Source organism: Solanum stenotomum, chromosome 4, assembly GCF_019186545.1.
Source record: "Solanum stenotomum isolate F172 chromosome 4, ASM1918654v1, whole genome shotgun sequence".
Lineage (NCBI taxonomy): Eukaryota > Viridiplantae > Streptophyta > Magnoliopsida > Solanales > Solanaceae > Solanum > Solanum stenotomum.
Genome location: NC_064285.1, coordinates 3,074,248 through 3,089,189, shown reverse-complemented (window position 1 = coordinate 3,089,189; position 14,942 = coordinate 3,074,248). Strand labels below are relative to the sequence as shown.

Genomic DNA, 14,942 nt, shown 5'->3' with positions numbered 1-14,942 from the left:
TGTGGGTTTGGACTGAGTTTGTTGTCATTGTATATATTGATGGTTATTGCGAGTTTAACAATGATATAGTAGGTCAATAGTGTAAACATTTTTTTTATACTTGCTAACGTATCGTTGACTATGAGAAACAAAGGTGGTTCTTATCACGACTCAATAGGAAACTTATGCAAAAGAACATGATTTTCTCGCTCATTTCTCACCAAATCAACTCACTAGGAAAAACAATGATGAAAAATAGATTAGAGAAGTGGAAAATTTTGTAATTTTTCTCTACGAAAACATTACTAATTCTTTTTTTTCATAGATTCAGTTAAAATATTTATAGAAATAATAGTGACCTTTTTTTAAGTAGGGTTTGCATATATGCATAATAATATGTTGTTTGTAAGACCAAGAACCTCAATTTGGTACTTTACAGGGCTCAATACGTGTCAGAAAACCGTAGCTAAAACCAAAATAATGAAAGTGAATTACAATTTTATTTGTTTTTTAGTAAACAAATAAATGGTGATAGTTAAGATACAATCAAAGTAAATTAAGATGCAATTTTCCTTACGATGAAAGTCATATATTAGAAATGTCGAGACTCCACAAGCTGGCTGTATGAATGTGTGTGGTAGAGCCGTCAAAATGGGCATAGCCCATGGGGCTGGCCCAACCCTACCATTTATTGGAGTAGGGTTGAAATAGAATTTTTTAAGCCCATTTAAAATTAAGGCTTATAAGTCTGGCCCATATAAGCCCTTGGCCCTTGAGGCTTGATCGGGGTTGGGCCGGGGTCGGCCCATGGGCTAAAACTTTTTATTCAAGAGTAATTTACAATAATCTCATTAATATATAATCTAATAATTTGAATACACGCTATGTTGTAATATTATGAATCTCCGTACCAGATACATGTATCTCGGAATATATGGCCTCAAAATTAGGTTAATCTGTTCTAGATACACTCTATCAAAGTAGATTCACATGTATCTAGGATACATATACAAATCTCGCGCCCTCCCTCCCTCCCATCTTGCTTGTCACTATCGTATCTCACTCGCATATCTTGTATGCGAGATAGATGCTAATTACACTAAATTTTTGCTAGTGTTATTGAAACAACACCACTGTTTGCCATATTTGATTTGAAAATCTTCTCATTTTCTTGATGTTATATAATTACAAGTTTGAAAAGAAAAAAATAAAAATAAATAATAAAAAGAAGGGCTAGCCCACCCCAGCCTTCAGCTCTTCTAGGGTTGGGTTGAGCATTTTTAGGCCCTACCAAATGAAGGGCCAGCCCGCCCTAGCCCTTCAAATTCCTTGGCCCGCGAGGGTTATGCCGACCCTTTTTGACAGCTCTAGTGTGTGGACACACAACAACAATATAGCTGGTGAATTTCAATCAGGAGAAGATGATAGAATATACATAAATTTTATCCTGATTTTTATAACAAAAATATAAAAAAATAAAAAATAATATTAATAAATAACGGTACAAGTCTTACGAAGGTACTATGGATTCATGTAGAGAATTTGTTAAACAACAATTGAGCAACCTTATGATCTTTCTTTCGATTCAAATTTTATCACGGATTGTAACAAGTATAGACTAGATTGGTTTTTTCATTATGGAGCAATATCATCAAATTATGAAATGAACCTTCAATTATTTTCATATCAAGAAAACATCAGTTTCACCATCCTCAAGATTCTTATGATAACATGAATGAAATTATATTTCACAACAATATTCTTAAAATTGATGTTCTTGATAAGAGCTCATCAATCGATAAAGATTGATTATTCCATATCGATTGTTAGTGACAAGACATGTCTATATATATTAAGACACTAGCATGGCTAGTTCATTAACTTAATTTCACTGGTCTTTTAAAATATAGAATATTAGTGTTGCTATTTCCTAGTTGAAGTTGGTTTGAACATTTCATTCTTTAATTTTTACTACTAATTAACTTGCTTCGTTCTTAAAAAAGCACATAACTCTTAATTTTTTTTCTTAGTTAATATTAGGCTTTTGAAAGAATATATTGACTTCATTTTGTACCTTTGGTCTTTTATTCACATCGAAATAAGAATTTAATTTTTAATTTTTTAAGCTTATAATAGAAAATAATCTCCAATATGATTGAAAGAGATTTCTAAGTTTTATATAGTTGGTCATGGTCTAAAATAATCTAAATTATTTATTTTAGATTAAACCCGTCTGATTAAATTTCTCAAAATATTTCAAAATATTACTTTATATATACTAACATTCTTTCTTTTCAACAATTAACATAAAACTTTATTTCTCACCTCCAATAACTTTTCTTTGATTTAAGTTCCACATATGACATATATAACATATTACTTTATGAAATAATTTTAAAAACTTTTTTTCTCAACATTAGTTAATTAATTTATTTTAAAAATAATAAAGTGAACTCAAAATAAAATACTTTTTAGACGAATCCATCATTTTGGACAACTAGATAGAATTTATATTTGTTTTATCTAATCTAGCTAGCTAATAAAGCCTAATTACTAGATACTATTTCTTAATAAATTAAAATGATTGAAAAAAAATTATTACTAATATAATTTGGTGACTACTTCAGTATCTTATTGGAGGATTTTTAAAACCATTTTTTTTGTATTTCAAATAATCATAATATCACTTCATAATTAATCAATTAATTAACTTAAGATAATGAGACCTCTTAATTAGTACTAGACTGAGCAGCATGTGCATTACAAACACCATACTAATATAATTTGCCTAGATTCAAAGTACTTTCTATTTAGTTCATCATAGTCCCTTTTATTTAATTAAGTGCCTAGTATTTAACTACTAATTAAAATGGCTTATCATTTGTTTGAAATAAAATTAATGAATAAAATTTGTTTAGTGTTTAATAATGAACTAGTCCAATTAGAACAGCACCATAAATCATTGGTTAGGTGACTTATACAATAATTAAACCACGCATGCATGCATGATTTTTTCATTGTTGATATTTTTATCAGGAAATTCTGCATTTATTCAGTGGCGGAGCTAGAATTTTTAGTATGAAGATCGAAATATAAGGAAGTAAACATATGAAATAGTTGAAGGGAGTAACATCTACGTATAAATAAAATTTAAATTTCTTCAATAATACTATTGGACGGCTAATTCCAAGCGAGTTAAGTTATATACATTATCAGGCCACCCAACATGTAAGCATTCATGAAACGGGTTATCTTTTATAACATATAAAGGTCACGTGGCAGTCACGGTGGGCCCCACTTTCAAGAGATTTGTTGTCCCTATAACTTACTTGAACCATCCAATGTTCAAGAAATTGTTGTCACAAGTAGAGGAAGAGTACGGTTTTACTAATTTTGGTCCTTTAGTCATTCCATGTGACGAGTCTTTGTTTGAAGGGTTGATTCATTACTTGGCTCGATTCGACTCCGGTAACAATAACAATAACAATAACAATAATACAATAACGATCGTGAAATTTCAGAGTTCAATTTACATGAATGTTCGAACTAATCTTTATTTTTGGGGTGAATCTAGACCCCTTTTGCATAGTGTATCGGGTGAGTCCCTGGTAACGGGTTAAGATTTTAAATCAGTGAATATATACTATTATTATGATTTGTGACAATATATAGGTATAATAATTTTGTTGAAATAGATTAATTTTTTTCCCTCAAAATTTCTCTATTATATATATATGTATATATATGTGTTCGAGTGGAACACAAGGATTTGGATCGATGTTGTACATTTTTCTTTCTTTCAAGAGATGGATTATTGGAAATAGTAAAGAATTAATTAGATCTATGTTCGTGGAACACAATTTTATTTACTTAATTATATTTAACGCGTACTTTTTATTAACTGCTTTTTGCGTCTTATTTTATTTTAGTTTGATTCAACATGAAGTTTTAAAAAAGAAAGGGAGACTCTTCAGTCACATGATCTTGAGTTAAAGAAACACCGAATGTATATTGTATATCATTGGATCTTGTGATCTTAAGCATATCACGTACAATAATGTCAAAGTCTTGTAACATCTCGCACCTAGAAACGACTAGAAAGAGTTTAAAATCTGAAAATAATCATTTTTGGAAAGCATGTGGAAATCTGGAAATTTTTGTCTAAGTTAAGAAAGTGAGTTTTGGTCATTTTCAAACGACCATAACTCCTAGATCAGGATGAGTTAGGAGTATTTCTTGATATGGTTGGAAATCCCTTGGGAAGATCTTTCCAACGCTACCGAGTTTGCACGATTTCGACATCGTATAAGTGAGATATGCCTTTCGGAAGTTGGACTGTTGGGTCGAGGAAAGTCCCAATCCGGATTTAGGGAAGGGCAAAGTAGTCTTTTCTCTAATTATTTTCCTAATTCGTTTTTAGGGATTTATTGGGGTAAAAACATGACTTAGTCAGTTTGGAGAATTGAGAAATACGCTTAGGGCTTGGAGAAGAGAGAAAAGAAGAAAGAAAGGGAGAAAAGCCAAGATTTCGCCAAGAACACCAAGTTTTTGGAGTGGAATTTGTCGGCGGCGATCTCTATTAAGGTATATGAGATCTTTTAGTGATTGGTTAGTTCACCCACACACCAACTTGTTTCAATTCAGCGATTTTGGTTTGTTTACATGTTAAAAAGTGAAGTTCTTGAAGGACATGATTAAATTCTTGATTGGTTGTGTTGTTGAAATTTGTTGTTGATTTGATTCATGTTTTCAGGCTGTTTTTCGAGTTAGATTGGTTGTGTATTGAGGGTACAATTGATCCTAAGTGTTTGGGGAAGGAACAAGGGAAGATTAGAGGGTTTAGAGATGAAAAAACGGAGAAGAAAAATCGAAAACACCTGGGTAATGGGGCTGGGGCGCTGCGCCAGCCAGCGCGCCCCAAAGCAGCCTCTGAAGTTTTGGCCTTGGGGCGCCGCGCTAGCCAGCGCGCCGCACAGACTTCTCTGAAGTTTAGGGACTGGCGCCCCACGCCTCTCAGAGCGCTAAGGACGTCAGTTCACCCCATTCTTCCCCTATCTTTTCGTACTAGTTTCCAAGCGATGTACCTACGTTTTCTAGTTGATTCCAACACTCTATGATACATCTAAACATCATGAAATCATCTATAAACATGAGATCATGAACCTTGAATCCATAGTCCTATTCAAGGAAAGTTAAGATCAAAGTCAAATAAGTTAAGAGTCAAGTCTAGAAGTTAAGAAGCAAGTAAAGCAAAGTTTCTTAAAGTTTTCAAGAGTCTTGATTAAACGTTTAAACTTCGTTTTAAGGCTCAAGTTTCAAGTAAAGTAAAGAGTAAAGAGTTGACTTCATTTCTCAAAAGTTATTAGGGGACTAAGTATTCCTAAAAAAGTTTATAAATGTTTTCACATTTGAGCAAGAAGGAACTATGATTTCCAAAAGAGCCTTTGGGCTAGTTTCAGTAAAGGGAACATCGATTCCAAGAGAGCCCTTGGGCTAAAGTTTGAGCAATTATCTCAAACTAAAGAAAGAGGTGTTTAAAACACATATGAGCTAAAGTATATTTTAGGAGTAGTATTGAGCACCGAATTGGGGATACGAGTTCATATTAACTCAACTCTCCATAAGAACCATGTGGCCAACATGGGATTTAACGAGTCATACTTTTTAGATGATCACGTAAGTTAAGCTAGTGGATCCACTAAGTTAAGTAAGGTCCTATATCACGGCAAGGTATAAGATGGTCCTTGGGCAACGTGAGGTAAAACGTTGTACCATCACTAGGGCTCATAATGGTGGCTGTCGGTTAAAGAATCTCCCACAAAAGTTATATTACTTTTATATATAAGTAAAATTGAGTTTGTTATTGCTTTATCTTTAGCGAACTAAGTTGTTTACATTGTTTTACAAGCTTTATATTTATATATTGCATGTGTCTTATTGCTTTATATTGAGTTCAGTAATTCATGAGTTGTACAAAGCCAAGGTAAGTGTTCTTTCTTACTCTTTTCAAGCTTAAGTTGTTGTTTAGCATTCCAACTCGCATAATCGTACATTCAATGTACTGATGCCAGTTGACCTGCATCTTATTATGATGCAGATGCAGGTAATCAAGATCAGCATCCAACGCGCCATTGATCTAGTTGAGCACTCCAGAGTCAGTGGTGAGCCTCTTTGCATTCCGGAGGACTCTTTTATTCGCTTTCCTCGTTTTCTTTATTAGGATGTTACGTTGTGGGGTCTGTCCCAACATCCATCTCAGTATTATAGAAGCTCCATAGACAGTCAGACAGTAGTAGAGTCTCTCATATATATATTTACAGATATTTTATTTTGAGACATAAGTTGCCATTTGGCCAGATTTATCATTTAAGTTGTTTTATGAACTTATATTGTGTTGAGTTAAGTCTTCCGCTGAGTTAAGTAGTCAGTCCAAGGGTTCGCTTGGGGACAACAATGGTCTCCGAGTGCCGGCCACGCCCAGGGTGTAGACTCGGGGAGTGACAAATCTAGTATAAATTAAAGTTATAAAATATACAAAGTGATATTTTTTAAAAAAGTAAGACATATTGAAACATGAAAAATATATGATGATAATTGTTTAATAGTGATTATTGGAAATAATTATTGGATCGAGTACATCCATAAGGGTGCTAATTAGCATGTTTAGTCTATTAGTTTGTCCTACTTCTTAACCCGAGCGGTTAGGAATAAATATCATTATGGGCGTAGGAAAAAAGAGTTTTTCCACATTTGACAATGGGTTGTATAAGGGAAACGCTCTACATCTCCAAAGAATATCTAAGCTGTGGATAAAGAAAATTCATCTGCTTTATGATTCTCGACGATCGATAATACTAGTCATGGTTGATGCGATTTTACTTTCAATGTCGCTATAGAAATGCGAATTCACTTCCAGTGCCGCTATAGAAAACCCGTAAATCTCCTAAACTAGTATTTCATATTTAAAATACTACACTAACAAAAGAGGATTTCCCAAATCTTTAGACAAAAACAATAAGCTCATTTTGAACTACCAACTAGTAGCTGCATTCTAATAAAATTAGATACCCTAAAAGAATCTTTTTCTACAAATTAAATAAAATCTTCAGATATCCAACAATTTTAATGATTAAAATCACTGATGTTCAATGAACATCTATCAAGTTTTTGGGTCAGTCCAATTAACCATAAATCATTGATTAATTAGGTATATGATTATTAGAACAATGCATACATGCTTGATTTTCATAATCAATGCAATTTTTATTAATTTGTATTTTTATCAATAAACCATGTGAGAACCTGTTTAATCAATTACGATATCAAAACAATCAAGTGTAAAATTTATTAATATAAATATATATACCAAGATTTATTTATGGATTTTGTTCTTATCTTATGTCTAATCCTTGTTTTGGATCATATGAGCAAGATAATTAGTGGAATTGCACATGCGGATTTGCATAAAGCCAAAATTGTTTATTTTAATGGAAGTTCAATATGAGTTTAAAATATGTGAGATTTATAATTTCAAAATTAAGATAAATTATATGCTATAACTTGTGACTACGATTACATGGTGTAACATGTAAGTAATTCTTCAGTTATGAATTAATGATATATAACTTAAATTATGTGTATGTTCGTTGGTGTGGAAATAATTGTAGGTAGTTTGGTAAAATGGTGGTTTATTTTCGGAAAGTTGAGTGTGACTAAATTTGGATTCGCTTCAAAAAGTTCTATTGAAAAGTTAAACGCTCCCTTAAAAAGACGATTTTATATCTAGAGCTCGAATCTCAAATATTTGATTAAAAATAAAGAAATACTTACCATTCCACGTATCATATTACATTTTATTATTAACTAGTGAATTCATCCGCGCTTCGCGCGGTCATGAAAAACACAAATAATTTACTAAATATTTATTTGAATAGAAGAGACATTATACATATAAAAAATGTATTTTTATGTATATTTAATAATTTTAGTTGAAATTTTAAAATAATTTTTAAGAGTTTCTTCTCACATAAAAAGAATAAAAAATAATTATATTATACCTTCCTATAAATGTATAGATGTATAATTTGGTTCCATAGGAAAAAACATGATTTCTTTTAAATGTAATCATCTTCTTTAGAAGTGAAAGAACTTCTTTAATTTATAATCATTTAAAATAAATAACATAAATACACTATTTTTCAAAGTAAAAAAACAATAAAAGAAAGAGATAAATAAATATACTTTTAAATAATATATATATATATATATGGTTTATTAAATATAATTAATATATTTTTAATGTAAATAAGTTTGTTACATTTAAATTGTGAGTAATGTTTTTGAAATTTCTACGTATTAATTAACTCTAATGAAGAATAATGATTTTTATAACGTGAAAAAATATAATTAACGTTCTTGTTCTTAGAAAGTTAGTCAACTAAATGTTAATATAATTTCAAAGCATTATGAGCATGTAAGCCAAAATGAACTCAAACAATGGTGACCCAAAATGCCAAATTCTCATATTTATTCTATATTTAGGCTATTAATCCAGATACAATATGTATTTGACTAAATATACATACATCATCTTCTTATTTTTGAATTTTAGAGATAAATCTAGTACTAATTTGTAATCTCTCAGTATAAAACAAATTATACTTCGTTAATACTTTATGTCATTCATTTGTGTTGTTAAATTTGACGTTATTCATTTAGATCTTTTCCGCCCTCCTCTAACCAAATATGAAACGTAGTTATGTTTATTGAATTGAATTAAAGAAACACCGAATGTATATTGTGTATCATTGGATCTTGTGATCTTAAGCATATCACGTACAATAATGTCAAAATCTAGTATAAATTAAAGTTATTAAATATACAAAGTGATATTTTTTTTAAAAGTAAGACATAATGAAACATGAAAAATATATGATGATAATTGTTTGATAGTGATTATTGGAAATAATTATTGGATCGAGTACATCCATAAGGGTGCTAATTAGCCTGTTTAGTCTATTAGTTTGTCCTACTTCTTAACCCTAGCGGTTAGGAATAAATACATCATTATGGGTGTAGGAAAAAAGAATTTTTCCACATTTGACAATGGCTAGTATAAGGGAAACGCTCTACATCTCCAAAGAATATCTAAGCTGTGGATAAAGAAAATTCATCTGCTTTATGATTCTCAACGATCGATAATACTAGTCATGATTGATGCGAATTCACTTTCAATGTCGCTATAGAAATGCGAATTCACTTCCAGTGTCGCTATAGAAAACCCCGTAAATCTCCTAAACTAGTATTTCATATTTAAAATACTACACTAACAAAAGAGGATTTCCCAAATCTTTAGACAAAAACAATAAGCTCATTTTGAACTACCAACTAGCAGCTGCATTCTATTAAAATTAGATACCCTAAAAGAATCTTTTTCTACAAATTAAATAAAATCTTCAGATATCCAACAATTTTAATGATTAAAATCACTGATGTTCAATGAACATCTATCAAGTTTTTGGGTCAGTCCAATTAACCATAAATCATTGATTAATTAGGTATATGATTATTAGAACAATGCATACATGCTTGATTTTCATAATCAATGCAATTTTTATTAATTTGTATTTTTATCAATAAACCATGTGAGAACCTGTTTAATTAATTACGATATCAAAACAATCAAGTGTAAAATTTATTAATATAAATATATATACCAAGATTTATTTATGGATTTTGTTCTTTATCTTATGTCTAATCCTTGTTTTGGATCATATGAGCAAGATAACTAGTGGAATTGCACATGCGGATTTGCATAAAGCCAAAATTGTTTATTTTAATGGAAGTTCAATATGAGTTTAAAATATGTGAGATTTATAATTTCAAAATTAAGATAAATTATATGCTATAACTTGTGACTACGATTACATGGTGTAACATGTAAGTAATTCTTCAGTGATGATTAGGGGTGTACAAAATTGAACCGAAAACCGAATCAAACCGCAAATTGAGTCAAATAGGAAAAAAAATCGACTAGTGGTTTGGTTTGACTTGGTTTTGGTATTAAAAAAAAAATCCAACTATATTTGGGTTGGTTTGGTTTTAACTAAAAAAAACCAACATGGGACCAAACCAACCCGACATTATATATATATAATTTTGAAATTTTGATCTTATACATAAAAATATTTACTTTGATATAATTTTAAAATATTTCTTATACTTTTTTTTTATAGTTTTTATCTTTTAATATATTATTTCAAGTTTGAAACTTGGAATTTTGAATGGTCCAATAAAGATTATAGTTCACAGATGTTGGTAATTATTATAAAGCTTAAATCAAAATCAAGTTAATTTAATGCAAAAAGAAAATCAATTCAACACTAAGAATGACAATAATATTGAATATTTTTTCTTTAGTTTTATATTGGTTTAGACAAGTAAAATAAATAATCTAATTTTAATTTCCTTTAATATTTAGTCACGTAACTAATACTTATTAAACTTATTAATTCTAATATCAATGTGAAATAAAAATAATATTACAATTTATGAAATAATTAGTTTCAAAATAAATTATTTCACAATTTTATTCCAATTTATTAAATATAAAATAAACTAATTCTAAGATTTTCGTTCCGATAAACAAACCCTAATGTTAAAGGGGGTATAAAGCATCTTCGTACATGCCCAACCACCACCGCAGAATAAAAGAGCAGCTTATGTTGGTCTTTTAAGGAATAATAAATCATAAAAAAACACATTTGATAATATAAAATTGTCAATTATCCAAAGTTCTACCGTAGATTAAGTTCTTTCTCTGTTTCTTTTTAGTTGTCATAGTTTTTTTTTTAGAGTCAAATGATATGAACTTTAACTAACATTTTAAGATATAATTTTTCATCATATTGATATGAAAAAAATTGCATTTTATAGTACTTTTCCTATAGAATGTAATGTAATTTAAATTTGAAACTTAGAGCGCGTTTGGATTGCCTTAAAAAATAGTTTTTAAATCTAAAATAAAAAGTCAAACTTAATGACTTTTAAATCAAAAAATAAAAAGTAGGGGAAGACCCACTTTTGATTTTTAAGTCATTTTAAACTTATTTTTAACCTTGTCAAGCACTTCCTAACTTATTTTAAATTATTTTTACATTTGTCAAACACTTTGATTATTTTTACATTTGTCAAACACTTCTCGAAGTCAAAAACTGACTTAAAAATAAGTTTGACCAACTTTTAAGTCAATCCAAACACCTCTTAGTCACATTGACTTTTGAAAAACGCAACCTCAAAACTAAAAAGAAACAGAGAGCGTATGTATANGCTTATGTTGGTCTTTTAAGGAATAATAAATCATAAAAAAACACATTTGATAATATAAAATTGTCAATTATCCAAAGTTCTACCGGAGATTAAGTTCTTTCTCAGTTTCTTTTTAGTTGTCATAGTTTTTTTTTCAGAGTCAAATGATATGAACTTTAACTAACATTTTAAGATATAATTTTTCATCATATTGATATGAAAAAAATTGCATTTTGTAGTACTTTTCATATAGTTTTTGAATATCGAATTTTTTATTTTAAAATATGGAATTAATGTAATGTAGTTTAGATTTGAAACTTAGAGCGCGTTTAAATTGCCTTCAAAAATAGTTTTTAAGTCAAAAATAAAAAATCAAACTTAATGACTTTTAAATCAAAAAATAAAAAGTAAGGGGAGACCCACTTTTGATTTTTAAGTCATTTTAAACTTATTTTAAGTTATTTTTAACCTTGTCAAACACTTCCTAACTTATTTTAAATTACTTTTACATTTGTCAAACACTTCTCGAAGTCAAAAACTAACTTAGAAGTAAATTTGACCAACTTTTAAGTCAACCCAAATACCTCTTAGTCACATTGACTTTTGAAAAACGCAACCTAACAACTAAAAAGAAACATAGAGTGTATGTATATAATTTAATTTATTTTGCACTTTCCACTATATATATCTGCCCCTTCCTACCCTTGGAACCCATACTTACTCATCCAACACTTCCAAACATTACAAAAAAAAAAAAACTTAACAAAAATGTCATCCTGCAGCAAAATCCGCCATATTGTTAAGCTCCGCCAAATGCTGCAACGTTGGAGGAAGAAGGCCGCTACAACATCGTCCCGTAGGCACGTCCCGAGCGACGTGCCTACGGGTCACGTAGCGGTCACAGTAGGCCCCAATTGCAAGAGATTTATCGTCCGTGCCACTTATTTAAACCATCCAATGTTCAAAAAATTGTTGTCACAAACAGAGGAAGAGTACGGTTTTACTAACTCTGGCCCATTAGCCATTCCTTGTGACGAATATTTATTCGAAGAGTTGCTTCGTTACTTGGCTCGATTCGACTATGCTAACAACAACAATAATATCATGAAATATTTCGAAGATTTTCAAAGATATTGTCACATGGATATTCGAAGTGATATTGATTTTTGGGGCGATTCTAGACCACTTTTGCATAATAAATCTATATGGTAAATCCAAGATTTTAGGTCGATGAATACAGACAGTCGGAGAAATGTGATTGGAGATGGCAAGAAAGTGGATGAGTTGATTAGCTCACACAGAGTCGTCCTATATTTTGAATTAAGAGTGAAATTCAAGAACAAAGAAACAAGTACTACAAAACACATAGGGAATTTGCAATGTTGCTCATTTATTTTGTACTAGTATTTTTTTTAATGATATATTATATGGAAAAATTGTAGAGAAATTAATTAGAAGTATTCACAATCTTCTATACATCATAACTATACATGGATTTTGAATAAATATGATATGATAATTTTTTTTTTTTTATGGAGAATGAATAATTGAGTAGTAGCGTGCTCAATGTTGTTTAAGTCACGCTCAGTGTTGTGTGGTATTGAAGTCTGAGAAAGGTAGAAGACTTATACAAATATTATGACCTTCGTTTGCATGTAAAAAATTGTGAAAATGATGTTATTTTTAGACTATAAAACCTTCTTCATATTTGCGTCCTTCGTTTATCATTTCTTGTAGATTTGCTCCCGATCTCCATATATGTATAATAGTTGTTTTGGTAATTTTTTACCGGACAACAAATATTTACCATTTCCAATAATAGTCCTAAAAGGATGATCATTTTATAATAAGCTTGATAGTAAGTAGGCAGTTTCATTTAGTTTTTTATTTCGATTTTATTGAATATGTAATATGATAAGCTTGATAGTAAGTAGGCAGTTTCAACTTTTTATTTTTATTTTTTTTTGGTTTTCCATCCGGTGTCCGGAGCCCACATTGAAGCTTCGACTAAATTCGAATCGCGCTTTGCAGGGCCATTCGAGGGTGATGCTCCCAACAGGATTTCCTCCGTACCCAGGGGTTGAATCTGAGACCTCTGATTAAGGGTGAAACACTCCTCCAGTGCACCACAACTCATGTTGGTAATTCACGCAATGACTGACATTCATAACATCAATCTTAATCTATGAAATAGAACTTGCATTTGAATAAAACTTTATTATATATGTGATCAATCGTATATAAAATTAATTCAAACTTGTTAGCTAATGGAGTTGGGTGAAGCAAAAGGAAATTAGGAACGAATAAAAATGGGGAGTTGGGGAGGGGTAGGTGATGATTGGAATTTAATGATGAAATTAGCTTCATAAAATTAACTCATACTAATATTTTTGGGGAAAAAGAAGAATAATGAAGCTGGCACACAGCTCACATTTTTGGAACTTTTGACTTTAATTAAATTAATCCTTAAATTTAATGCACTAATTTAAGGATATAATGTACTACTATCTGGCATTGACCCCTTGAATTTTTTATGTTTATGAAAACTTTTTAAAAGGTTTCTTTCTAGTTAAAAAAAAAACTATCCAATTCAAGTTTGATTAGTTTATAATAACATACTCAGTGTAAATCATAAATTGGCTTCAGAAAAGTGATGTGTACGTGATATTATTTTTATCTTGAAAAGGTAGAGATATTATTATTGATAGATTCTCGATTCAAATAAAACATATCAAAATAATATGAAAAAATCGATCTTGTAATACAATTAATTTAAGTCTTTTTAAAAAAATAAAACTATTATATAAAAAGTACTATAAGTCATATAANATTCATAACATCAATCTTAATCTATGAAATAGAACTTGCATTTGAATAAAACTTTATTATATATGTGATCAATCGTATATAAAATTAATTCAAACTTGTTAGCTAATGGAGTTGGGTGAAGCAAAAGGAAATTAGGAACGAATAAAAATGGGGAGTTGGGGAGGGGTAGGTGATGATTGGAATTTAATGATGAAATTAGCTTCATAAAATTAACTCATACTAATATTTTTGGGGAAAAAGAAGAATAATGAAGCTGGCACACAGCTCACATTTTTGGAACTTTTGACTTTAATTAAATTAATCCTTAAATTTAATGTACTAATTTAAGGATATAATGTACTACTATCTGGCATTGACCCCTTGAATTTTTGATGTTTATGAAAACTTTTTAAAAGGTTTCTTTCTACTTAAAAAAAAAAATATCCACTTCAAGTTTGATTAGTTTATAATAACATACTCAGTGTAAATCATAAACTGGCTTCAGAAAAAGTGATGTTACATGATATTACTTTTATCTTGAAAAGGTAGAGATATTATTACTGATAGACTCTCGATTTAAATAAAACATATCAAAATAATATGAAAAAATCGGTCTTGTAATACAATTAATTTAAGTCTTTTAAAAAAATTAAAACTATTATATAAAAAGTACTATAAGTCATATAATAATTTAAGAATTATATATGTTAAGACAGCAATAGTAAATCATCCAAGGATATAGCTTAGAGTAAAGTGAATTGAGAATTATAAGGCCTCAAGTTCAAATCCTATCGTTAGAGACATAAATATTAGGTGATTTATTCTTAGTTGTCCTCGCCTTGATATAC

At 29.9% G+C, this 14,942-nt stretch overlaps 1 protein-coding gene across 1 annotated transcript; it reads left to right on the top strand.

Annotated features, from left to right (window-relative positions):
• Positions 1–12,054: 12,054 nt before the first annotated feature.
• Positions 12,055–12,498, top strand: LOC125862743 (auxin-induced protein 6B-like). Its single transcript, XM_049542879.1, has one exon. It carries the CDS (start codon positions 12,055–12,057, stop codon positions 12,496–12,498), a length of 444 nt encoding a protein of 147 aa, XP_049398836.1.
• Positions 12,499–14,942: the final 2,444 nt, after the last annotated feature.

Bases quoted from the DNA above. Each gene is read 5' to 3' on its own strand.
- LOC125862743 (XM_049542879.1), top strand. From the start codon at position 12,055: ATGTCATCCTGCAGCAAAATCCGCCATATTGTTAAGCTCCGCCAAATG.